At 42.9% G+C, this 26,319-nt stretch overlaps 1 protein-coding gene across 1 annotated transcript in view; it reads left to right on the top strand.

Moving 5' to 3' along the window:
* Positions 1-26,319, top strand: part of fancd2 (FA complementation group D2) — an 81,062-nt gene that overhangs the window by 18,688 nt on the left and 36,055 nt on the right. Inside the window, exons 13-27 of the mRNA XM_078543168.1 lie at positions 2,048-2,083; positions 3,073-3,219; positions 3,758-3,892; positions 6,316-6,447; positions 7,302-7,409; positions 7,624-7,733; positions 9,263-9,323; positions 11,116-11,235; positions 12,726-12,799; positions 13,581-13,727; positions 13,828-13,928; positions 22,183-22,298; positions 22,549-22,657; positions 23,877-23,978; positions 26,127-26,245. Coding sequence (XP_078399294.1) covers positions 2,048-2,083; positions 3,073-3,219; positions 3,758-3,892; positions 6,316-6,447; positions 7,302-7,409; positions 7,624-7,733; positions 9,263-9,323; positions 11,116-11,235; positions 12,726-12,799; positions 13,581-13,727; positions 13,828-13,928; positions 22,183-22,298; positions 22,549-22,657; positions 23,877-23,978; positions 26,127-26,245 — 1,617 coding nt within the window. The remainder of the gene's footprint in view (positions 1-2,047; positions 2,084-3,072; positions 3,220-3,757; positions 3,893-6,315; positions 6,448-7,301; positions 7,410-7,623; positions 7,734-9,262; positions 9,324-11,115; positions 11,236-12,725; positions 12,800-13,580; positions 13,728-13,827; positions 13,929-22,182; positions 22,299-22,548; positions 22,658-23,876; positions 23,979-26,126; positions 26,246-26,319) is intronic.

The raw sequence follows: 26,319 nt of genomic DNA, 5'->3' as shown, positions 1-26,319 counted from the left end.
TCCTACTGGCCATATTCACTAGTTCCCAGTCATTTATTTCACCTGCTGACCTATTGCCTCTGGTTCCCACCCCCCTGCCATACTAGTTTAAACCTTTCCGAGTGACACTATTTGCTAGCAGCCAGGATATTGGTGCCCCTCCAATTTAGATGCAACCCGTCCTTCTTGTACAGGTCCCACCTGCCCCGGAAGAGATCCCAATGATCCAGATATCGGAAACCCTCCCTCCTACACCATCTGTTCAGCCACGTGTTTAGCTGTACTATCTTCCTATTTCTAGCCTCATTGGCATGTGGCACAGGGAGTAATCCTGAGATTACAATCCTAGAGGTCCTGTTTTTTAACTTTCTGCCTAACTCCCTGAACTCCCGCTGCAGGACCTCGTCACTCTTCCTGCCTATGTTGTTAGTACCAATGTGTACCATGACCTCTGGCTGTTCTCCCTCCCCCTTCAGAGTGTCCCGTACCCGATCAGAGACATCCTGCACCCTGGCACCAGGGAGGCAACATACCATCCTGGTGTCTCTTTCATCACCACAGAAGTGCCTATCTGAGCCCCTGACTATAGAGTCCCCTGTGACAATTGCTCTTCTGTGCTTTGACCCCCTGCCCCATGCTGAACAACAGAGCAAGCCGTGGTGCCACTGCTCTGGTTACTGCTGTTGTTTTCCCCTGATAGGCCATCCCCCCCAACAGTATCCAAAATGGTATACCTGTTAGAGAGGGGGACAGCCACAGGGGATTTCTGCACTGACTGTCTGCCCCTTCTAGCAGTCACCCATCTATCTGTCTGTACCTTTGGTGTGACCACGTCTGCATAACTCCTGTCTATGACGCTTTCCGCCACCTGAATGCCCCTAAGTGCATCCAACTGCTGCTACATCCGAGCCCAAATCCTGAATGTTCTTGGGTTATTAAAAAATGGAGGGGAACATAGCCAGACACACTGCTGTGCTCGGTCAACACCCATGCAAGTGCTTTTCTCTTTTGACTGAATGGAGTGTGAACAGCAGCAGAGCTATAACTGATTTCACCCAGGTTCTAATAAGCCAAATGTGATGAGGCCTACTATAGCTCCCTACCTGCTGCCACTGTTGGGTTTGGGTAACTTTGGGTGTACTGGGATTAAATTTGGAACTTGCCTGTTCTTAATAGCTGAGCATCACACCATCTATCAAGGCACACTGGTTCTAACCATTTATAAGGAAGACTTTTTTTCCCCTGCTTTAGCACTCAATGCCTCCAATTACGAAGCCCAAGATCCCATATACTTTATCAAACGCTCTTTCGATATGTCCTGCCACCTTCAAAGATCAATGCAAATGTACCCCACGTCCCTCTGTCCCCATTTTAAAAAATTAATTTATAGGATGTAGGCATTGCTGGTTAGGCCAGCATTTATTGTCCATCCCTAATTGCCCTTAGTATGGTGGTGAGCTGCTTTCTTGAACTCCATATGGTCTAGATAGGTACCCTTATTGACTTTCTAGTGGTTTTGATTAAACTGAGTGGCTTGCTAGGCCATTTCAGAGGGCATTAAAACTGTATTGCCTCACCCTATCCCTTCTGCCAAAATGCATCGCCTCATACTTCTAAGACTTGCAATTATATAGCACCTTTCGTGACCTCAGAATGTCCCAAATTGCTTTACAATTAATAAAGTACATTTGAAGTGTAATTACTTCAGTAATGTAGGAAGCTTGGCAGCCAATTTGCACACAGTAAGCTCCCACAAACAGAAATGTGATAATGACCAGATGATCTGTTTTAGTGATGTTGGTTCAAGGATAAATATTGGCCAGTACACCGGAGAGATCACCCCTTGCTCTTCTTTGCATATTGCCATGGGATCTACTACGACCACCTGAAAGAGCAGGCCTCAGTTAAATGCATCACCCGAAAGACAGCACCTCAGACAGTGCAGTACTCCGTTAGCCTGCACTGGACTGTGAGCCTAGATTATGTGGTCAAGTCTCTGAAGTAGTACTTGTATATAAGATAGCGATGTGAAGGAAAACATAAAGGTTGATATTACTTTCTGTTGCAGGCTATTGAAATTGTAGATTCTGCTGCTGAGCACAAGGTAACTCATTCTCATTGCTATCTACGGTTTATTGTAATTGTTGCAAAATTGCCTCATTTTAAAAAGAAACCATGTAGGCTACTGTGTCATATGTTGAAGTAAATGACACCAGTGAACCAGAAGAGCAAGCATCTTATTAGAGGCAAATGAGTTGTGTTAACTTGCCAAGTGTAATCGACAGGGATATTATTTCATCTGCAACATAAGGTTATAAACAAAGGAGAGCTAATTTGCTTTGCTATTTGTAATAGTGATGCAAAGTTAATGGAAAACAAAATTCTGACAAAACACAATGCATTTGCTCAGTACGCAATCATGACCAGGGAAGGGGAGAACCTTAATCGAACCACATCTCCAAAGCTGAGGGATGATGGCTTCACACCTGATAGTATTATACAGCCCAAAGTGCCTAGTGACTGTCTATCTAGAAGATTGCAAGACCACGTTACTGAATGCATTTTTTTCCTTCATGGATTGAGGAGCTTGAAGTGAGCGCGGAGTTTTAGTGGTTGTAAGGAAGAAAGACATACATTCTCACTCACAGTCTTTAACTATCAAAGAACTACAGAGGGCACTTCACAGGAGGAGCCATTTGCCAGAGCTATCTAATTAGTTCCATTCCCTCTACTCTTTCCCTCTGCTCTGCAATTTTGTTCCCTCCCAGTATTCATCCAATTCCATTTTGAAAATTATTATTGAATCTGCTTGACATTCCAGATCACAATTTCTCTGTATAGTATGTAAAAACTTCTCCTTAGCTTGCCCCCAGTCTTTTGCCAATTACATTAAATCTATCTCTTCCACAGGCAAGAATTTGTTGTAGTTGCAAACTTGGGATACAAAATGATTGTGTTTTTTGCTTATTAGATGCTTGCACAGTGGAATACTTCTTGTTGTGGTGAACAGAGGGAATGCAGAATTCTCCCACTCTTGCAATTAGTGATATTGAGCTGCTGGTATTTAGTAATATTTTTGTTTCCTTTTGGAAGGTTATAGATTTGTTGGTCCTCCTGATCCTCCACACAGCCAGCACAAGCAACAGCAAGAAACAAGTGGAGAAAGTGCTTCGTAGCAAAATCCGCCTCGGCTATGTTGGGGACCAGCTTTTGCAGGTTGCATTCAGGAGTCATGCTCTGGTCAGTACCATCGGCTGACTGTGGTCATTTGGTTTCTCTGCTGTTAGGGCGAGAAACTTTCTGCTGAAATCTGAGATGGTTACTGTTCTAGCAAACGGCTAGACATGGTGCCTCCCTTCTTTATTTGTAGATTTCAGCTGCTACCTGTTTCTTCAGGAGTTCCCTGTGCCCTAAGATTTCCCTCTCTACACATTTGTTGTAACTATTATGTTTAAACATTCTGGTTCAATGCTTTAATATTAAACTCTTAATAACTGAATGATTTTGTTATCTTGGTAGTAAACTAACTAAAACCAACAGTCCTTCAAATAACATAATTAAATAAAAATATAAGTTCAAGTTGTTATACTACTGTACCAGCTATTTGTAACTGAAGCCTAATACCTATTTTGCAACCCCTCAGTGACTGAGGCAATAGGTTCACTAAAACCTTTGTATATAGCATATTGCGATACACATTATTATTTTACAGCAGCAGCCCCCCTACAGCCAGAAATAGTCCTACTCTTTGTTTAAAAATCCCATTATTTCTTTCCAGGTTGTCCGCGAGTACTTTCCCTCTGTGCTGTCCTTGGCTCAGACCCTTTTGAGATCGCCAGATGTGAGTGTGGTGTCGTTTGGCAGTCAGATGTATAAATATGCCTTTATGATATTTGACTCCTACTGTCAACAGGTAAGAGAAGGGATTCTATGTGTGTTTCTTCCTCCTCTTATGAGGAGCTGACTTTTTCTGGAGCATGGTTTCATTGGACATCTTCTGATTTCTCACTTGGGCAGTCATTTGTTAAGTATGAACCTAAACAATGAGTACTAGCTAGTAAGCTGTTTGACTCTAGGGAGCATCAGAGTCCAGAGACTTCATTTTTTTAGCAGTGTTGTTTATGGGAGCTTGATATTTGCAAATTGGCTGCACGTTTTTTACATTACAATGGTGGCTACACTTTAGAAGTACTTCATTGTGGTAGAACACTTAAGATTGTCCTGAGCTCATGGAAGGTTTTCTTTTATTCATCATTTATGGGATGTGGGCAACGCTGGCAAGGCCAGCATTTATTCCCGTCCCTAATTGCCCTTGAGAGGGTGGTGGTGAGCCGCCTTCTGGAACCACTGCAGTCCATGTGCTGTAGGGAAGGAGTTCCAGGATTTTGACCCAGCAACAATGAAGGAACGGCGATACATTTCCAAGTCAGAATGATGAGTGACTTGGAGGGGAACTTTCAGGTGGTGGTATTCCCATCTGTCTGCTGCTCTTGTCCTTCTAGATGGTAGCGGTCGTGGGTTTGGAAGGAGTTGTCTAAGGGCCCTTGGTGAGTTGCTGCAGTGCATCTTGTAAATGGTGCACTCTTACTACCACTGTGTGTCAGTGGTGGAGGCAGTGAATGTTTGTGGATGGGTGCCAATCAAGCGGGTTGCTTTGTCCTGGATGGTGTCAAGCTTCTTGAGTGTTGTTGGAGCTGCACTCATTCAGGCAAGTGGAGAATAATCCATCAAACTCCTGACTTGTGCCTTGTAGATGGTGGACAGGCTTTGGGGAGTCAGGAGGTGAGTTACTCACCACAGGATTCTTAGCCTCTGACCTGCTCTATAAGGTACTGTATAAATGCAAGCCTTTCTTATAGGGTAGTGATTGGAAACAGGAGCTCTTCTGGCTAATTATTTTTTACCCATCTCTAACCTTGGGAGATAGACTAGCTGTAGCACCACCCCTGCATGTATCTGCTAACTCATGCAAATCATGGATTGAACCTGGAACCACCCTGGGCTTTGTAGCTTAGTTGCACTTATCGTCTGAACTGTGGGATCTGTGTTTCTCCAGTCTTTCTGAATTTTATTTTCTTGGGCAGCATAATGGTACATTATGTTAGAGCTCCAATGTGATGTGCAAAGTAATGGTAAATTTGTACTGGCAGTGCTTAAAGGCATGGGGCCAAATGTGTGTACTGGTGTGAATCAGTTCTACATAATTAAGAAGTGGACCAAATCTCGTCACTCAATTTTTCAGAGTCATTGTTTACATAATTATTCAAAACTCTCCATGTACATTTGGATAAGCGCAAGACGCAGCCTGCTGCTGGGACCAGGAAATTGTGGTTCAGTGACATTTATTAAAGGGATGTGTACAATTAGGGGATGTGGTGGAATGGAGTGACCAAAACAAGCTTTGCAGCCTTGGGATGAACTTAGAAGAATGAATTCTGTTACGAGGACACTCAAATTTACTTTTCTACAACATAGCACCTAACAGCCAGCACTTACAGACATGAAGATTCCTCACCATAATACATACTGGAATGTTGGAAAATTGGGTGCCTTAACTTAAATAATTATGTGATTAATTAGTGAAGAATTATTATGAATAATCATTATAATTCTGAAGCTCTGTCTGCATCCAGGATTATCCTGGCCTAGATTGTATTTTGCAAGATAATCTGTAGCGACCTGGTATAGCAGATATCTGCCAATCACTACGTCCCAATTGAGATTCAAATCAGGGTCCTAAACTTAAGATGGCTCAAATGTGGCACGGACAACATTTCACAGCTTTGTCTCTACTGACTGGTTCTTGCTAGTCTCCTGCACTACTAGCCTCTGATCCCTTGCTTATAGAATCATAGAATCCTTCCTAAAGTGCGTGTAGATACATTCCCTTTCCTGTTGTCTCTAGACTGTGATTGGTGTCCTTGATCAGACTATGATAGTGTTAGCTGCAGCAAGGAATATCTGAATAATACTACAGTATCCATGCTATAAGAACTGGGAGATGAAGAACTAAAGCAACAAAGTTGTTCGCGAAGTTGAAGCGCAGCTTTGCTTTTCTGCTGGCATTGTCATATCGTAATGCTAATTGGCAGGTGTTGGGTCACTGGCTATGAGCCTAGCACTGCTTCAGTGTTGCTTCACCTATTAAAAAAATGAGCTGTTACACTTTGCTGTGAGGAATTTTTAATGTAATGCCTCTTGACATTTCATTTGTGAAGAATCAGAATGTGAAGAAACAAATGTTTAAAATTGCTCAGTATCTTACGTGGTTGACATTCAAGTTTCACAATTTGTTAAATCCAGAGAGTTTTTTGATTTATTTGTATCTCTGTACAGGAAGTTGTTGGTGCGCTGGTGACTCACGTTTGTAGTGGTTTCACTGCAGAAGTGGATATCTCACTCGATGTGCTTATAGACCTGGTCTCCCAGAATTCGTCTGCAATGGCTGTCTATGCTATATTTGTGAAGGTAGGTGGAAGGAATTCTGAGTAGAGAAGAAATTTTGTTTTGCATTTTACTTCCAAGAGAAGCAGTTAAAGTGTCATGGAATATGGCATAGCTAGAAAATATTCCATTCTCAGTATACCAGTGTCACTTGCTATAGAAAGAAAGAATATCCATTATGCTGACTCCAGTGAGTTTACAATATGAGTTGTGCCTTTGGCACAGGCACGTAGCAAAATGCAGGTTTTTCTTTTAATGGTAATCCTTGGCTCAGTGGTAGCAGCTTTGCCTTGGGCTCCAAATCCAATCCCTTTATGTAGTGAGTTAACTAAATCAAAAGGCCCTGTTATCTGCTTATCACTGAGATGGCGCGGATTTCATCATGATAACATTTTATAATCTTCGCTGGAATGCCTCAAGGGAATAAGGATTGTCACCGCCAGCAGTTTAATCGATGCAATTTGATGATGGTTTGATGCTTCGTAGGTTTACAAAGTTCTGAATCGGGTAAGGGGTGGAGCTTGCATATGTTTCCATTTTATAAATCACATTCTAATGCACAGAAATGATGAGGGTAGCCCAGGTTTCTTCAATCATCTCACCTGACCTCCCACCTGTCTCAGACCTTCTATTTTGCACTGCCTGCTCCACCCCATCTCTTCAACAGTATAAAACCTATCACATTTCTACCTCTCTTCAGCTCTTAAGCATGCGGACTCGAAACCTTAATTCCGTTTTTCTCTCTCTACAGATGCTGCCAGACCTGCTGAGTTTTCCAGCATTTCCTGCTTTTATTTCTCCAATAACTTAGTGTTTTAAAATACTCATAGTGGCAATTTTTATACTATCATTAGGAAATTTGTTTTTTTAATTCACAGGGTATCTTGGATTACATGGACAACTTGTCTCCCCAGCAGATAAGGAAGCTGTTTTTTGTCCTGAGCACATTGGCTTTTAGTAGAGGCCAGGATGGCAGCCACATTCAGGTAAGGGAGAGAATCTAAAAATCTCAGAAGACTCTTCAGTTTCCCTTCCCTGTGCTCCTCTGCCCTTCTGCATGTTTGGATGGATGGTCTGATTAAAATCTGCATTCGTGTCAGCATTACAAACTATTTTCTTTGCCTACAAGGACCAGCTCCTGTAATAATGTTTCATGTTAACTGGAGGGATTGCTAATAGTTACCTTGTCCTATTCCACAGGATGACATGCACATTGTTATCAGAAAACAGCTATCGAGTACGATATCCAAATACAAGCGCATTGGAATCATTGGGGCAGTCATGATGGTGGGCTGCATGGCTTATGACAGGTATCTTACCATATGTATCATCTAATGCTTAATGGCTCTGGGGGCCATTAAGTGCTTTACCATGGCTGTTGAAAAAGTGGATGGGTGGCTCTTTCACTGTTACTGAATTTTGCAGACATAAACCTCTAAATGAGTAGACAGTATTTATTTGCATCTAAAGTTAAATTCATCAGTGACCTTCTTGTGTGACATGCCTTCCTTAGCCAAACAACGGGCAGCAGGGTGATTCACAGGCTTCCAGTGTTCCTTTGTCAGCCAGGGATCAATGCACTCTGTATCTGAGTCAAGGTGTTCTGTCCTCAAGTCCCAGTCTAAAAACTTGAGCACGATCTAGTGCAGCTACCGAGGGAGTGCTGCACTTCAAAGATGCTGCCTTTTGTACGAGACCTTGAATCAACTCTGTTTGCTTTCAGGTGAACATAAAAGATCTCAAAGCACTGTTTTGTAGAAGGGCATGGGAGTGCTCCCAACATTTATCCCTTAACCAATATCTAAAAGATGGATAATCTTGTCATTATCTCATTGCTATTCATGGAACCTTGATGTGCACAAATTTCTACTGCACCAATTGAAAAGTACTTCATTAACTGTAAAGTGTTTTGAAATGCCCTGAGATTATATAAGGTGCTATATAAAATGAAAGTTCTTCCTTTCTTCTTTAATTGGATGTGGCAGAGACTTTCTGCAAATAATGTGAAAGTACAATATATTTGGCATGATGCATATATGTGAGCACAGTTGATACAATGGTGCCATTCATGGCAAAACATTGCAGCTTTTAAAAATATATTTGTTCATGGGATTTGGGCATTGTTGGCAAGGCCAGCATTTGTTGCCTATCCCTAATTGCCCTTGAATTGAGTGGCTTGCAGACCATTTTCAGAAGGCAATTAAGAATCAACCACGTTGCTGTGGGTCTGGAGTCACATGCAGGTCAGCTCAGGTCAGGACAGCAGATTTCCTTCCCTAAAGAACATTAGTAATCCAGATGAGTTTTTATGACAACCGACGATAGTTGTCATGATCACCATTACTCAGACTAACTTTATATTCCAGATATTATTAGTTGAATTTAAATTCCACCAGCTGCCGTGTTGGGGTTTGAACCCATGTCCCCAGAGCATTAGCCTGGGCCTCTGGATTACTTGCCCAGTGACATTGCCACTACATCATTACCTCCCCCCACCCGCCCCACACACACATAATTTCGTAATTTGGCAGGGTGTTCAGCACCTCCCATAGACTCTCAGCACTGATGTGAAGATGTCATAGTCAAGAATGAAAAATAGGTCATTTGTTGTGCACAAGCTTGTATTTTGTACATTTGTCATTATACAATGCCCATCAATTGTGTGTATTTACATTACCAATTGTTGTAAAGCTCAGGATGAATTTTAACAGCACAAACGAACTACTTTATAACTGGATTCTGTATAGAATTTCAGAAGATGCTATGAAATTGTTATCCCTGTAGCTAGATTTAAATGCACGTGCAATAACTAAATTCCTGAATGATGCTTCTTTTTCAGTAGTAAAATTGAACCCTCATCATCACATTTGCCATCCATGAGCAAGGAATCACTCAGACAGGTATGACCTTTAATGGAATTTAGAATTTACTTTCTCACCCTCTTCAGAGTTGCAAAAAGTTCCTTGGCTGTAAACATTACTTTTCTCAGGTATCTGTTACTTGGTACACGTGACCAATCCAAAGTGACTTGACTTGCAGTATTAAGTGAGATATTTTCTGTTCCAGTTTTCCATTTATTTGCAGAAATGGTGTTTGTAATGAGTATTTGTTGATGTTGCAAATGCTGATGTTCAAATATATTGTAGAATCAAAAGCATTTGTCGCTTCATTTTTATTTAAATTTTTAGAACATATATGGAAAGAAGGGTAAAGGAGCAATATACTTCAGTGAAAAAAAAACTTTTTTAATGAAAAGAATCTCGGAAATACTTCCCTTTTAACATTTTAGATTATAGTCTATTTTTCAGCAACTTTATTACAGTGATTCTACAATAGTGCAGCTGACTATTAGAAAGAAGAAAGAATTTGCATTTACAATGTGTTTTAACATAACACTCAGAAACATCCCAATACACTTCACATTAAATAAATTGCTGTGAAATAGTCACTGTTATGGGGAGATGGTGGTGTAGTGGTAATGTCACTTGACTAGTAATCCAGAAGTTCAGGCTAATTCTCTAGGGGACATGGGTTCGAATCCCACCATGGCAGCTGGTGGAATTTAAATTCAGTAAATCTGGTGTTGAAAAGCTAGTCTCAATAACGGTGAACATGAAACCATCATCGATTGTTGTAAAAACCCATCCGATTTCCTTTAGGGAGGAAAATCTGCTGTCCTTACCCGGCCTGGCCTACATGTGACTCCAGACCCACAGCAAAGTGGTTGACTCTTAACTGTCCTCTGAAATGGCCGAGCAAGTCTCTCAGTTCAAGGGCAATTATGGATGAGCAACAAGTGCTGGCCTTGCCAGTGGCGCCCTCATCCCATGAAAGAATAAAGAAAAAAATGCTGACTGGGACACTGGGAGAACATAAGAAAATGAGGCAAAAGAGCAGGGGTGACCAATTTTTGAGAGATCTTTAATGCCTACTTATCAACTGGAACAGATGGACATGGCCTCAGTTTAACATCTCTCCTGAAGGACTGCACCTCTGACAATGTATAGCTCCCTCAGCAGTCCTCGACTGAGGCCTGTCTGTTTGTTCCAGTTTAAATTAAGTCTCAACCTTCTGACTCGGAGGTGGGAGTGCTACCAACTGAATCAAGGTAATATCTTTTAACCAGAAGGATTTGATTAGTAAAATAGATTTCATTTCCAAAGATGTGGTCTGATCTTGATTGAAGTTGTAGGCATTATTTTTTTTATATATATATATATATATATTGGTTCATGGGGTGTGGGCGTCGCTGGCTATGCCAGCATTTATTGTCCATCCCTCATTGCCCTTGAGCCAGTGGTGGTGTGCTGCCTTCTTGAACTGCTGCAGTCTAAATGTTGTTGGAACACCTACCAAGCTGTTCAGAAGGGAGTTCCAGGATTTTTATCCAGCAACAGTGAAGGAATGGTGATATAGCTCCAAGTCTGGATGGTGAGTGGCTTGGAGGGGAACTTGCAGGTGGCGGTGTTCCCATTCATCTGCTGCCCTTGTCCTCCTAGGTGGTAGAGGTCGCAGGTTGGGAAGCTGGTTTATACCCCTGTTCAGCATATTATCTCTAGAACCAATTATTGTTGTGTCCTTGTTTTGTTGTACCTTTTTACTTATTCTGCACATCTTTCCCTAAGACCAACATGAAGATAGTTAATTTGGTTTTGTCATTGCCTTAATTTCTGAAACAATTTATATACTAAGGCCACAGCCCTGCTTGAACTGGTGCACACCTGCAGTGAACATTCTCCAGAAGCTGCTGCCCTCTACTATGATGAATTGGCTAACTTGGTGCAGAAAGGAAACCTGGATCCACAAGTGCAGGTAACACCATTAACACTTAGTCATTCACCAGTTCACTATTGGATACTCAGATCTGTCCTCAAATCTATCTTCCTACCTTGCCCGTCAAAAAGTTTTGTATCTATATTGATTCAAGTTTTCAATTTGGCTTCTGATTGGTCAGTGCTGAAGCAATCCATTTGCACAACCAAATCTAGGAAATGGCCATAAGTGTTATTGCGCTGTGCACCTGTGGTACACCAGCTCTTTAACTTGGATGGCTACAAGTTGATTTTCCAACTGCAAGCGACAGTGGAACAGCAGCATCTGAGTGTCAAGCACCAACCTCACAGCACTACCACAACAAACATGGGAAACCGGTAGTTCTTCTTTCCATTTGCTACTACTGTGCTACTGCAATGCTGTCCTAGAGGCTGCCAGTGACTGAACAGTGTCCAATGTTCCAGTCCTCTTACCACTATGGGTTGCGTTTGTATAATTGCATTTTACATGACCGTTCATTTTAGCATGCTGTTTGTAATATGCAAACACTGATTTCATAAACATGTCAAACTGAATAATGGTTAAAGTATTAGCTGGCCCAGATTAGATGCAAATCATTTATAGGTCATTGCTACATGATACTTATGGTCATGAAATATATTCATTAGTGGACCGATGGTACAGTGGATGTGCATGCAAATGGTTAAATCCATGATATTTTATCTGTTTCATATTAAAAGCAATTTTTTAAACATAGCTTTTTGTTTATGGTTAAGATATATTGACTTAAATAAAAGGAGATGGGAGAAAGAAAAAGTGGTGAGAGAAAATTATGTTTGTATATTGAGTGGTAGGGCAGGGGAATACTAGATTAACCGCAAGTACAATCTCTCCCTTATAATTATAATGTTGGGGCCAGTGGCTTTCAAAAATGTGCAGTAGTTTTCTGTACATGCTGATCCTGGTCAAGTAAGTTTAGAGGTTTATATCAGCAGATATGTAGATGCGCTGGCATCCAGCTATTGTCAGCACACTAAATTCTTGAAAAGAAACTGTTTTGATTTCTGCTTGCTCCCATGTACATCTGATTCTGATTCCCCATTTCACATACACTTCCTTTGAACCTGTGTTTATGGGGAGGTGCCAGTTGGAAGTCAGGCACATTCCTGAGACCTGAGAGAAGTCACCCTGTGCATTTGAACACAGCTCCAAGTGGCAGTTTTTGAGATCGAGGATGGAAATTGTGTGCCCTCGGTTGAGGATTGTAAATGGTTTAAGAAGCCCAAGAAACAGGGAAAAAGGAATGTGTATAATTGCAGAAAATAGGAAAGTTGAAGAGAACTGCCCCAAAATACAGTAGTGCCACAAGTGAAGGTGGGGAATCACAAGTGTGAAGTTGTGTTCTACTACTCTGTGATTTAGCATCAATGAGTTGTGCCACTTTGTGTATGTATGCATAATACACCTTTTAACAGTAGAATTCAGCAAAACATAGTCAACATTGAACCTTTGTTTTTGTTCACCTTTAGGAATTGATTGGAAGAAGTGTACTTGATGATTTTCAAGAGGATTTTGTTGTAGATCTGCTACCAGAAACGGAGAGGTAAACAATGAAAAGCATTTAGTATTATTTCTGGTTCATGTGTGGCCTAGGTTAAATTTGAGTTCAGTAGGACAATGTGTGTTTGCTTTTATAATGTACCCCTGTGGGGATCAGTGAATAGTTAGAATAGTTGATCATATATTAAATGCATTGATGTGTCAGCCTGGTTCAGTGATAGCACTCTGGTCTCTGAGTTTCAAGATTGTGAGATCAATCCCCACTCCCAAGACATCAGCACACTAGACTGTCCGACACCCCAGTGCTGTACTGGAGGAGTGCTGCATTTTTGGAGGTGCCATCCTTTAAATCCGAGATTAAACTGAGGCTCCATCTACCCTTTCACTTAAAATATCACATGGCATTATTTGAAGAACTGTGAGGAGGTCTAGCCAACATTTATCCCACAAACTACCTAAATCAGATGAACTGATCATTTATCTCATTGCTGCTTGTGGGACCTTGGTATGCAAGTCAGCTGTCACTCAAGTGTGACATTTTTCTGATTACTGCATCAACTATCATGCAGTCTCTCTCAAAGCGATATTGCCAATTGATGCTGAATTAGAGGAACTTTGGATTATAGGCCCTCGTCCATTAGACATTAGATATAGACTGCCTAATCTAATTTCACAGAGGTCCCTTACAGACAGATCTACCAGTCATGTTTGGATTTGAACCCAGAAGTGAGAGGCCTGTGTTTAATTCAATCCTTAGTCTCTCCCACTGTATAGTTTTATGAGCCACACGTAGCTGTTAAAACCCACACTGTTGATTCTTTCAGTAAATACCTGTTGCCACTGAAGTCCATGTTTAACTTGGATGAAGAGGACTCTGAAGGTGGGATTGTTATCAATCTTCTACCACTGCTATCCAATAGCATGACTAGCACTGGTTTTGAAAATGCAACTGGCAAACAAGGGGTCAAGAAGTAAGGATTTTTATTTATAAAGCCTTCATTGCTTTAGCAAGAATTTCTTAGAAAAGAATGGACAACATAGGTATGATTTGCTTTTATTCGTCATTTTTAGGTGTATTTCTCCAGTGAGTCTTGCTTCCTTTTTCCGCCTACTGAGATTCTGTGAAGAGGTGCAGCACAATGGAAACTTGGAGGAGATTGACGCTTTATTAGGTACGCTCTGAGGTACTTAATGCTGTTGCATTTGAGTAGTAAGGAAAATCAGTACTTGATTTTGGCTGAAGTCGGTGTTTTACCCCAGGTTTATTTTGTTGTCTCGTGGGATGTGAGCATTGCTGGTAAGGCCAGCATTTGTTGCCCATCCTTAAAGAAAGTTGTGAGCTGCCTTCTTGAACCGCTGCAGTCTGGTGGCAAGTCGTTTCCTGCCATATGGTTTCTAAAGTAATTTTGCAATTAATGTGATGAAAGTACGTTTCTTTAAAATTAGTAGTTATTTGCAAATGCATTTACGGGTAACAGGCCACTTGCCAATATCACGCTAACTTTGGCTGCTAGGAGGAATGCTAAAGTGGTCCAGGCCAACTTTCTTCCAAATTTGAATTGTTTTTCTCCTTCCTTGGTCACTGCCTAGCACCTATCTGTGATAGACCACCTACAGTTGGAAACACATGGAGACTTACAGATGCAGACCGATGTCCTGTCACTATGTAATGCAGCACATCAGAGTTCCAATATGCTGCGACCCTATGTAGGGAAGCACATCAATTGTCATGGATGCCAGTCATGGATGACAACGTTTCTCTGAGCCAAGAACAACTCGCTCTTACATCATGCTTTTCACGTGCCTTTACAGTGAGGTAGAATAACGTATGGTAGATGTTCATCTTGAATGAAAGAAGGGGACTGATGATGTTGAAATGGGGAAGCAGAGGCAGGGTCAAAGACCATTTTTAAAAAATGTACTTTATTCACATTAACTGCAAAATTGAGTGGAGAGAGGAAACTGGAGAGAGAATTGCACAGTGTAGGACCAGAGTGAGGGGTAAGGAGAAGCCCCAAGAGTGTGAGGCATGTACAGAAATATAAACCAGGAGGGGATTGAGTACGGACCACATGGAAAAAAAGAATTCTATTTTCCTACATTGACATCCCCATTTCCTGTCCAGAGCAAAGTGTGTCCAAGCTCCTGTTTGACAATATTCATTTTTTTTTTCCCGGTTGCTTCAAAATATTTGTGGAAAAAGGTCATCTGATGTGAAACTTGACAGAACCTCAGTTTGGCTCAAGAGGGTTCTCTTGTGGTCAAACCTATTACTGCAGCATTGCAGTGCAGATTTAAATTTTTGTTGCACGGTAGAATGTTCTGCACACTTGTTAAATTAATGAACAGAAATCTGTAACTGACAAGTGCAAAGATCAAAACGGCATTAAAACAAACTTTGATTTATTGCTTGCTCCCTGTTCTGAAGGTATGAAATCTTAATAAGGTACAGTTCCAAACCTCCCCAAACCTCCCTGTCGCTTGCCATTTTAACACTCCACCCTGTTCTCTTGTCCACATGTCTGTCCTTGGCTTGCTGCATTGTTCCAGTGAAGCCCAATGCAAACTGGAGGAACAGCACTTCACCTTCCGACTAGGCACTTTACAGCCTTCCGGGCTGAATATTGAATTCAACAACTTTAGATCTTAAACTCCCCCTCCCCCCATCCCCACCCCGTTTCTCCACCCCACCCCTTTTTTTTCAATAATTTATATAGATTCTTCTTTCCCCACCTATTTCCATTATTTTTAAATCTAAAACTAAAACTTTTTTAGTCTTTCCACCCCACCCCCACTAGAGCTGTACCTTGAGTATCCTGTCTTCCATTCTTAATTAGCACTTTTCTCAGACAATATCACCACCTTCAACACCTCTTTGATCCTTTTGTCTGTGACATCTTTTGATTATCTGCTCCTATCACTGCTTGCTTATCTCCACAATCACCACACCCTCAACTTCTCTCTCCCCCCGCCCCCCCACCTTAGACCAGCTTATATTTCACTTTTCTCCTAACTATACTCAGTTCTGCCGAAGGGTCATGAAGACCCGAAACGTTAACTGATTTCTTCTCCACCGATGCTGCCAGACCTGCTGAGTTTTTCCAGGTAATTCTGTTTTTGTTTTACAGTTCCAACATGATTAGGGACCATAAGTATACAATAGTCATTGATAAATCCTGAAGGGAATTTAGATGAAACTCCTTTACCCAGAAAGTAGTTAGAATATGGAACTCGTTACTTTTTTTTATTCATTCACGGGATGTGGGCTTCACTGGCTGGGCCAGAATTTGTTGGCCTTGAGAAGGTGGTGGTGAGCTGCTTTCTTGAGCTGCTGAAGCCTCTATGTGGTGTAGGTACAGCCACTGTACTGTTAGGAAGGGAGTTCCAGAATTTTGACCCAGCGACATTGAAGGAAAGGCGATATATTTCAAAGTCAGGATGGTGAGTGACTTAGAGGGGAATTTCATGATGGTGGTGTTCCCATCTATCTGCTGCCCTTGTCCTTCTAAATGGTGGTGGTCGTGGGTTTGGAAGGTGCTGTCGGAGGAGCCTTGGTGATTTCCTGCAGTGCACCTTGTAGATGGTACACACTGCTGCTACTGTTCGCAGGTGGTGGAGGGAGTGAATGTTTGTGGATGTGATGCCAATCAAGTGAGTTGCTTTGTCCCGGACGGTGTCAAGCATCTTGAGTGTTGTGGGAGCTGCACTCATCCAGGCAAGTGGAGAGTATTCCATCACGCTCCTGACCTGTGCCTTGTAGTTGGTGGACAGGCTTCGGGGAGTCAGGAGGTGAGTTACTTGTTGCAGGAGTCTGAACTTCTGACCTGCTCTTGTAGCCACAGTATTTATGTGGCTAGTCCAGTTCAATTTCTGGTCAGTGGTAACCCCCAGGATGTAGATAGCGGGGTATTCAGTGATGGTAATGCCATTGAACATCAAAGGGCGATGGTTGGATTCTCTCTTGTTGGAGGTGGTCATTGCCTGACACTTGTGTGGCACGAATGTTGCTTGCCACTTGTCAGCCCAAGCCTGGATACTGTCCAGATCTTACTGCATTTGGACACGGACTGCTCCTGTATCTGAGGAGTCGCAAATGGTGCTGAACATTGTGCCGTCATCTGCAATCATCCCCACTTCTGACCTTATAATGGAAGGAAGGTCATTGATGAAGCAGCTGAAGATGGTTGGGCCGAGGACACTACCCTGAGGAATTCCTGCAGTGATATCCTGGAGCTGAGATGACTGACCTCCAACAACCACAACCATCTTCCTTTGTGCTAGGTATGACTCCAACCAGCAGAGTTTCCCCTCGATTCCTATCGACTCCAATTTTGCTAGGACTCCTTATGCCACGCTCGATCAAATGCTGCCTTGATGTCAAGGGCGGTCACTCTCACCTCACCTCGGGAGTTCAGCTCTTTTGTCCATGTTTGAACCAAGGCTGTAAAGAGGTCAGGAGCTGAGTGGCCCTGGCGGAACCCAAACTGCATGTCAGTTAGCAGGTTATTGCTAAGCAAGTGCTGCTTGATAGCACTGTTGATCACTTCCATCACTTTACTGATGATGGAGAGTAGACTGATGGGGTGGTAATCAGCCGGGTTGGATTTGTCCTGCTTTTTGTGTACAGGACATGCATGGACAATTTTCCACATAGCCGGGTAGATTGCCAGTGTTGTAGCTGTACTGGAACAGCTTGGCTAGGGGTGCAGCAAGTTCTGGAGCACAAGTCTTCAGTACCATTGCTGGAATATTGTCAGAGCCCATAGCCGTGCATTTGGCCGTTTCTTGATATTGCGTGGAGTGAATTGAATTGGCTGAAGACTGGTATCTGTGATGCTGGGGACCTCCAGAGGAGACCGAGATGGATCATCCACTCGGCACTTCTGGCTGAAGGTTGTTGCAAATGCTTTATCTTTTGCCCTGATGTCCTGGGCTCCTCCATCATTGAGGATAGGGATTGGGATAGAATTCAGAAATCTGGAGTGCAAAGGGACTTGGGAGTCCTAGTCCAGGATTCTCTTAAGGTTAACTTGCAGGTTGAGTCGGTAGTTAGGAAGGCAAATGCAATGTTGGCATTTATTTCGAGAGGACTAGAATATAAAGGCAGGGATGTGCTGCTGAGGCTTTATAAGGCTCTGGTCAGACCACATTTAGAATATTGTAAGCAATTTTGGGCCCCGTATCTCAGGAAGGATGTGCTGGCCCTGGAGAGGGTCCAGAGGAGGTTCACGAGAATGATCCCAGGAATGAAAGGCTTAACATATGAGTAACGTTTGAGGACTCTGGGTCTATACTCGATGGAATTTAGAAGGATGAGGGGGAATCTGATTGAAACTTACAGAATACTGAAAGGCCTGGATAGAGTGGACGTGGGGAAGATGTTTCCATTAGTAGGAGAGACTAGGACCCGAGGGCACAGCCTCAGAGTAAAGGGAAGACCTTTTAGAACAGAGATGAGCAGAAACTTCTTTAGCCAGAGAGTGGTGAATCTATGAATTCATTGCCACAGAAGGCTGTGGAGGCCAGGTCATTGATTGTATTTAAGACCGAGATAGATAGATTCTTGATTGGTAAGGGGATCAAAGGTTACGGGGAGAAGGTGGGAGAATGGGGTTGAGAAACTTATCAGCCATGATTGAATGGCAGAGCAGACTTGATGGGCCGAATGGCCTAATTTCTGCTCCTATGTCTTATGGTCTTATTTGTGGAGCCTCCTCCTCCAGTGAGTTGTTTAATTGTCCACCACCATTCACGACTGGATGTGGCAGGACTGCAGAGGTTAGATCTGATCCATTGGTTGTCGGATCACTTAGCCCTGTCTATTACTTGCTGCTTATGATGTTTGGCACGCAAGTAGTCCTGTTTTATAGTTTCACCAGGTTGATACCTCATTTTTGGGTATGCCTCGTGTTGCTCCTGGCATGCCCTCCTGCACTCTTCATTGAACCAAGTTTGATTCCCTGGCTTAATGGCAATGATAGAGTGGGGGATATGCCAGGCCATGAGATTACAGATTGTGTTTGAGTACAGTTCTGCTGCTGCTGATGGCCCACAGCGCCTCATGGATGCCTAGTCTTGAGTTGCTAGATTTGTTCGAAACATATCCCATTTAGCACGGTGGTAGTGCCACACAACACGATGGAGGGCATCCTCAATGTGAAGGCAGGTTTTGTCTCTACCACGACTGTGAGGTGCTCACTCCTACTGATCTGATGCTTCTGCAGATTGGTGAGGATGAGGTCAAGTATGTTTTTCCCTTTTGTTGGTTCCCTCACCACCTGCCACAGACCCAGCCTACCAGCTATGTCATTTAGGACTCGGCCAGCTCAGTCAGTAGTGGTGTTACCAAGCCACTCTTGGTGATGGACATTGAAGTACACCATCCAGAATGCATTCTGCACCCTTGCCACCCTCAGTGCTTCCTCCAAGTGATGTTCAACATGGAGGAGCACTGATGCATCAGCTGAGGGAGGGCGGTACATGGTAATCAGCAGGAGGTTTCCTTGCCCGTGTTTGACCTGATGCCATGAGACTTCATTGGGTCAGGAGTCGATGTTGAGGACTCCCAGGGCAACTCCCTCCCGACTGTATAGCGCTGTGCTGCCACCCCTGCCTGGTCTGTCCGGCCGGTGGGACAGGACAAACCCAGGGAAGGTGATGGTGGTGTCTGGGACATTATCTGTAAGGTATGATTCCATGAGGATGCCTAGTCTGTGAGACAGCTCTCCCAATTTTGGCACTAGCCCTCAGATGTTAGTAAAGAGGACTTTGCAGGGTAGACAGGGCTGAGATTGCCATTGTCGTTTCCGGTACCTAGGTCGATGCCGGGTGGTCTGTCTGGTTTAATTCCTTTTTTGTGACTTTGTAGCGTCTTGCTAGGCCATTTCAGAGGGCATTTAAGAGTAAACCACGTTGCTGTGGGTCTGGAGTCACGTGTTGGCCAGACGAGGTAAGGACAACAGATTTCCTTCCCTAAAAGACATTAGTGAACCAGTTGGGTTTTTACTGCAAGTAATTGAGGCAAAACGCATGGATACAGTTAAGGAGAAGCCAGATAAACAAGAGGAAGAATAGAAAAATAGAAAGATCTATGGTTAGATGAAGTGGGGCGGGAGGAGACTGAACCTATTAGGTAGAATAGCTGGTTTCTGTGCTGTAATTACTATGCAATTATTCAGAATCTCTCCCAAGTGACCAATCTTCACATGTGAGTGTAGACGATTAGTATCAGTGACCCATTCTTATCCAACAGACTTTCCATAGAATTACATCAAAATTAGGAAGAGGCTATTGAACCCTACTGTGCATGTTGCTGTTAATCCTCCACATGAACAGTAATTCTAACCCTAAAGAAAAATAGAAGATGTTGGAAATGTTGGAAACGCTCAGCAGATCAGGCAACATCTCTGGAGAGAGAAACGGAGTTAGCATTTCAGGCCAATGCCAGTTCTGACAAAAGGCCAATGACCTGAAACGCTAACTCTGTTTCTCTCTCCAAAGATGCTCCCTGACCTGCTGAGTGTTTTCCGGCATTTTCTGTTTTTATTTCAGATTTGCAGCATCCGCAGTGTTCTGCTTTTGTTTTAGTCCTAATCCTACGTGCCTGCTCTGTCTCCATGTCCCATTATTTACCATTTCTTCAACCATCTCTTCCAGCAAATTACTCAATAAGAGACCAGAAACTGGGATCTGTTATTTTTTTTCCACTCTCTCCATAGCCCAGTGATGTAGAAGCCAATTGTAATGCCTGCTGACATTCTGGCTGCAATCAGGCATTTTAGATTTCTGTCTGGAGCGCTGCTTAGTTTAAACACTAAAGAATCAGGAGCAGGAACCCAAACTACTTTCGTTTCTTTCCCCCCGCTACTCCCCACAAGGGGATTGGGGGTCAATTGTAGCACTTCGACTGTCAGGAGAGATCAGCTGACCTATTAAGGCGATTGTGTCTGGAGCTGTGGTTTGCACAGTGCAGCTGCACACTGTCTTTACCTGCTGTATCATAGTGAAATTTCTTTAAAAATAAGGCTCATCAGTCTTGTGGTAGTGTTGGGTTCCTCAGAGCCTATTCAAATGTGTACTGGTGCAGCGCTTTGGGTTTTTGTGCAGTTTCCATTTCTAAGATGAGTGTGGAACAGCTGCTATAAATAAAACCACCCTGACATGAGCAGGTTGGCCACCAAGCTTGCACCAAAACAGTCTTGGGTTTTCTGAAATGGGAACTTCCGGCACAGACTTGATGAGCTGAATGGCCTCCTTCTGTGCTGTGTGCTGTTTTGTGATCCAGTTATGCTTCTTTGGGACTTCTATCTCAATTTCTACTCAGAACTATACTTTGTCACAAGAAATGTAATCCGCATAGTGCTGTATTTGTTTAGTTACAATGTACATTCCTCAACCAGTGCTAACATGGTGATGGGCACATATGGTGCACAATGCTGGGAGCTCTTTATTAACCCATCTGCAATAGAGGGGTGCTCCAGACCTTAGTACAAATTGCAGTGTTTGAGTTACAAATTCATATTTTAGAGAGATGGAGGGAGAAACACTGAGTCTATCCTTGCACCAATTCTTATTCGTTCTAGCAGTGGTTGCTATACAGTGATTAAGACTAGGAAACTGGGCTTATTTTTACCTCTCTAACTAGAGGGCTGTGCCACTAAGACTGCCTTAGCTGAGATCTGCTAACTTAGGTGGGACCATCCTGATCTGTACCACTCAGCTAAATCGCCTGAGAAATTGGGTGAGTCATGTTTTTAACAGGGCTGTTAAAGCTGGGAAGACCAACAGTGCAGAAGTGATATTGGTCTAATGCCTATAATAATACTGATCAACTTTAACAGCTTCATTTGACTGGTCTTGTATCTTAATACATGTAACACCACCACCTGGAAGCTCCCCTCCAAGCCGCTCACCATCCTGACTTGGAAATATATCGCCGTTCCTTCACTGTCGCTGGATCAAAATCCTGGAACTCCCTCCCTAACAGCACTGTGGGCGTACCGACACCACATGGACTGTAGTGGTTCAAGAAGGCAGCCCACCACCACCTTCTCATGGGCAATTAAGGATGGACAATAAATACTGGCCTAGCCAGTGACGCCCACATCCCATGAATGAATTTAAAAAGATGTACTTCACAGTAGATTGTCATGGAGTAACAAGTACTGTGTAATAGCATATTGACACAAATGGCGCACTTGATATAGACTACATATGAATTGCATAGCAGCGGTTTAGATTATGGTGCAGATCATAAAAGGTGAATCATTTTTAAAATGTCATTATATAGCACAATATATAAGTGAATCTTGCCGTATGATCCTGTGTTTGAAAACGTGAACTGGCATTTATTGTGAAAAACCGGCCAATGCATACACCACGAGTCTTGCGACCTTTGGCTTTACTCAGCTGACCATCTTATTACAGGTTGCCCACTTTACATGACCAACCTGGAACTGGTGGAGAAGGTGGAGTCGCTATCCAAACAGGAGCGGGAACTTCTATGCTCACTGCTGTTTCACACCCTCAATTGGTTCAGAGAGGTAACAAAACAAGAAACATTAAGTGAGCTGGTGTTAGTCTGTAGTGAATTAGAAAACTTGTTTTGGTCTTTAAAACTCATTCTGTGATAGCCATGTACAGAATTGGTTGCTAATCAGACTCCTTGAATTACAAAGCCTAAGTAGGCAAGACGGTTGCACAATACAGTCCAGTGTGGCTGACCAGCTATGTGCACAGAAAGACAGTTCTATGTTTTCATCCTTGTGATTGATTTTTTTCTCTACTTTTCAGGTAGTGAATGCATTCTGTAAACAGCAGGATACTGAGATGAAGGGAAAGGTACTCCTCCGGTTGCAGAACATTACACATTTGCAGGTGTTATTGGAGAAGTGCATAGCAGGTTTGGCATAGTTTATGCTCTTGCATCCCTGCATGCTTGGCCATTTAGTGCAGTGTCTCATGTGCAACATTTTATATGAACATGTTTCTGTACTTTTGAGGTTTTCTGGGTGATTCTGTGTGTTGGAGTTGAGCATTTATAAGGTGGTGTGAAAGCCACATTTATACTTGACTTGATATGAAGAGGTTAGTAATGTAGATTTTCTATTATACTACTTAATTTTATTGCCTTCTCCTTTTGAATTCTCTATATAGCATTTCAGGTGAGATCTGTCTATAGTCATTCTTCCTGTTTATAGTTCCACTAGCTGAACTTCAGCACGCCACGTGATCCCAAACTGAAATTGTCAATTTAATGTTGACGAGTTTCATATTGAGTACAGTGTGGCTGATTCTGATATGACTCTTTTTATTGCACAAGAGGCAGGTTGAGTGAGCCCGTTGCCTGTTTAATGAAAGCAACTGAAGGGCCAATAAGTTATTCTTCTGTTGGGCCTTAGTACTATACTTGTGGTAAGTTGCCTCAGATGCAAAGCTGCTTATCAACTGGGGGCAGGAGAAAAGGGGGAAATCTGGCAGCAGAGATGAGCTGGACGAGTTAAGTTGAAGATGGGTTGGGGCATGGGGGACAGACCACAGAGGTTCGGCCCTTTAGCTCCTGTTGGCCTCAGCAAAGATTTTTTTTAAATAAACAACTAGCCATCCCCTTTATTGAGCAGCCTCTTTATAGGAAACTCATGTTAGGCTACTCTACATTGGATACCAGCACACATTTTGCTCATTGTTACTTGAAAATTTGTATGGACTCCGAGAGACATTAATTTCCTCCATTTACACTGCCTGATTCCAAAAAGGGGTGATGGCAGTAACAGGATGCTGATTTTGAGCTTTGCATCCCAATTGCCGATTAAAATGCAATGAAAATGAAAATCAGCCCAATATGGCTGATATGAAGTGAATTAAATCTGGAACATTTGTGATTCTTCAGATGAAAGCCTCTTTTTACTAGTTTGAGCAATTTGAACAGGGCACAAGCTAAAGTCTTTGTGTATTTTAGAACATGCTTTCCAAAGTTAATCGGAAAATGATGCAGACAGAAACTATTTTTCTTCCTCATTGTAATGTTACTTATTTTTTATTTGGGTGCTTAAATTGCTACTGCTATCTTTAATTTTCAATTTGAAGGTTCTAACCTGCTGTCATTTCTTTTAACATTTCAGCAACACCTGGATATGTCCCCCCACTGGCAAACTTTGACTTGGAGATCACTGAGGTTCCTCTGAACATAGCTCCTGCAGCACCAGCTAAGAAAGGAAAGAAAGGTGATCAAGGCTTGGGGAAAAATAGCTTCTGGTAGTTTGGGGAATGAGCAGGGAAATGGGACTCAACAGAAAGTTCTTTGAGAGCCAGCGCAACTATGACCTCCCTTACTCGTCCCAATTTTTTTTCTTCAGATCATATACCATCCGTGACCAAGAAGATGATTTATGGTCTGGTCCCAGGGTTCAGGTAGTCTACCAGTGTGACTCCAGTTGATGCAGTTTCCATTTTCCTTTTTCCCTCTAATAGCTTGTTTGAGGGGTGGGGCGGGGGAGGAGATAAGGAGGGCTCTGAGTTGGTCCTGTAGTACCTACTCAATTTCAGATGGAAAGTGAGTTTCCTTGCTGGGCCAGTTAGTCTATCCAATGAACAGCTCAGCTTTATCAGGATCTGAAGCTTCAGTCACAGGCTATACTGAGTTAAATGATCCAGGCCAAGATGGCACAAGGGAGTGGAAAGTTAGGCAGGTTCCCTGCTGCTGACCATAATTCAATGACTGTCGTGGGAAGGAATGCATATATAGATGTTGTTAGGAAAGTGATTGAACTCTGCTGTGATTCCCCATTCCAATTGAATGGCCTGCAAGTATTTGTTACACATAAGGAGTGGCCACTTGGCCAGGGTAGCAGTAAGTTGCTGGCGTCTTTGGAAGCGAAGCCAATGTCTTCGGCAGAGTAAGAGGGGAAAAATGAGCAAAAAATAAAATACCAATAAGACTCCTGGGCGTAAGGGTCTAATATCAGTTAATTCAGAGCTGGTAGGAGTTAGGCCTGGATTTTCGCAACAACAGAGAGCTTCTCTGTTGTTGCAAAATTGGTGGAAGAGGTAGAAATCCGGAAGTCATGCCCCTGAGCGTGGCATGTACCATTTTCATGGGGTGGGTCATGTTTCGCAACTTTCACAGAGGCAACCGCCCATATAAGTCAGCAGCTACCTCCACTGATGTCTGATTTTCACAACCTAGGTGTGTGAAACACGATGTGCACAGATTAGTCCTGGTAGGAGCAGGCCTAAACTTTGCGGAGTCCTTTGGAGAGGTGGGGTACCCTTTTGGAGAGGCAGATCCTCCTTTGGAAATAGTCTCGGGACACCTTTTGGGGAGTTCAGCTGCCCTTCGGGAGAGGTAAGGTGCCCCTTGGGATTGTGAAAGGCAGCCTTGAATGTTCATAAAAAGTGCATGAACTCATTGGAACTGTCAAGAGAGCTGTCAATAGGACCTGTCCAGAAGAACAGGCAGAAGTGTCAAGGCATTTAATACTCCTGCCCTTTAAATCTTTGAAAAAACTGTGTGGTATGTTTAAAAAAAATCATTTCTTCTTATTTCACTCTGCCTGATGACATAAGCCTGGGGGTTATCATTACTCGATTTGTGCTGCATGACTGATTTCACAACCATCCATTATAAAAGTGGGGTGCCTTCCATTTCACAGTTTGATTGACAAGCCTGGGTATGGACTCTTTGGAAGTGGGACCATAAATTCCAATGCTTGTTTTTATAAGGGATTGAGCACTTGAATGAAATTTTTGCTCTTTCAGGCATTATGTTGTTGAAGGAATGTAAATGTAGTGAATGGGTTTTATGAATGTGTGTGTTTTTTAAATAAAGTCTGCAACAGACATTTAGAATTTTATTCTATTTAATCTCAGTATGGCTCCTGTGAGTTGGCACAGTAGTCATAAGGACAGAGGGTGTTTGGTGGGGGGGGGGAATGTGTTGCTTGAGTTGGCATTAAGTTGGAATAGGGGCTATAAAGGACTGGGAGGTGGGTAGAGGGGCATAGGTTGGCATGGAGGTAATGAGGGGTCATGGGTAAGGGCAGAGAGCTTGAGGTAGCTTGGAAGGGGCATGGGGAGTGTGTGGGGTTGAGCAGGTGTGAGTGGTGAGGACTTGGGGGCTGGTTTTGTTTTAATGCTTTTTTAAGAATCTTTGACAAAATACAGATGTAACGAGGTAGGCCTTCCGTCCAGCCCACCTTCACGCCCGGCAGCCTTCGCACTCGTTCTGGGGTCACCCGGCCCGACTCTCGGAGAACCCCGCCACCCCAGAATGAAAATCCCAACTTCCAGGGCACTTTCTCACGGGCCGGGCCTGCGGAGCCAATCCAGGAGCAAAAATTCAGGCCTTGATGTTTTGTTTGTTTTCTTCCAAGATCAAAAGAGTAAGAAGAAGCAGAAATCTGAGGGTAACAAGAATTCCTCTACAGACAGTTCTCAGACTGAGGATCCTGCAGAAGAAAGTCAAGTGCAATCTGAGAGTACACAAGGGAAGGTACAGTTAACAAGGATAGGCAGGTGTTTGGCTTTGACCTTCACTGGTACCCTGCTCCTGCGAAGCAATGACTC

This window comes from Cetorhinus maximus, chromosome 6 (assembly GCF_964194155.1).
Source record: "Cetorhinus maximus chromosome 6, sCetMax3.hap1.1, whole genome shotgun sequence".
NCBI classification, from domain to species: Eukaryota; Metazoa; Chordata; class Chondrichthyes; order Lamniformes; family Cetorhinidae; genus Cetorhinus; species Cetorhinus maximus.
The sequence above is the reverse complement of the archived record's forward strand: the minus strand, read 5'-3'. Positions and strand labels throughout refer to the sequence as shown.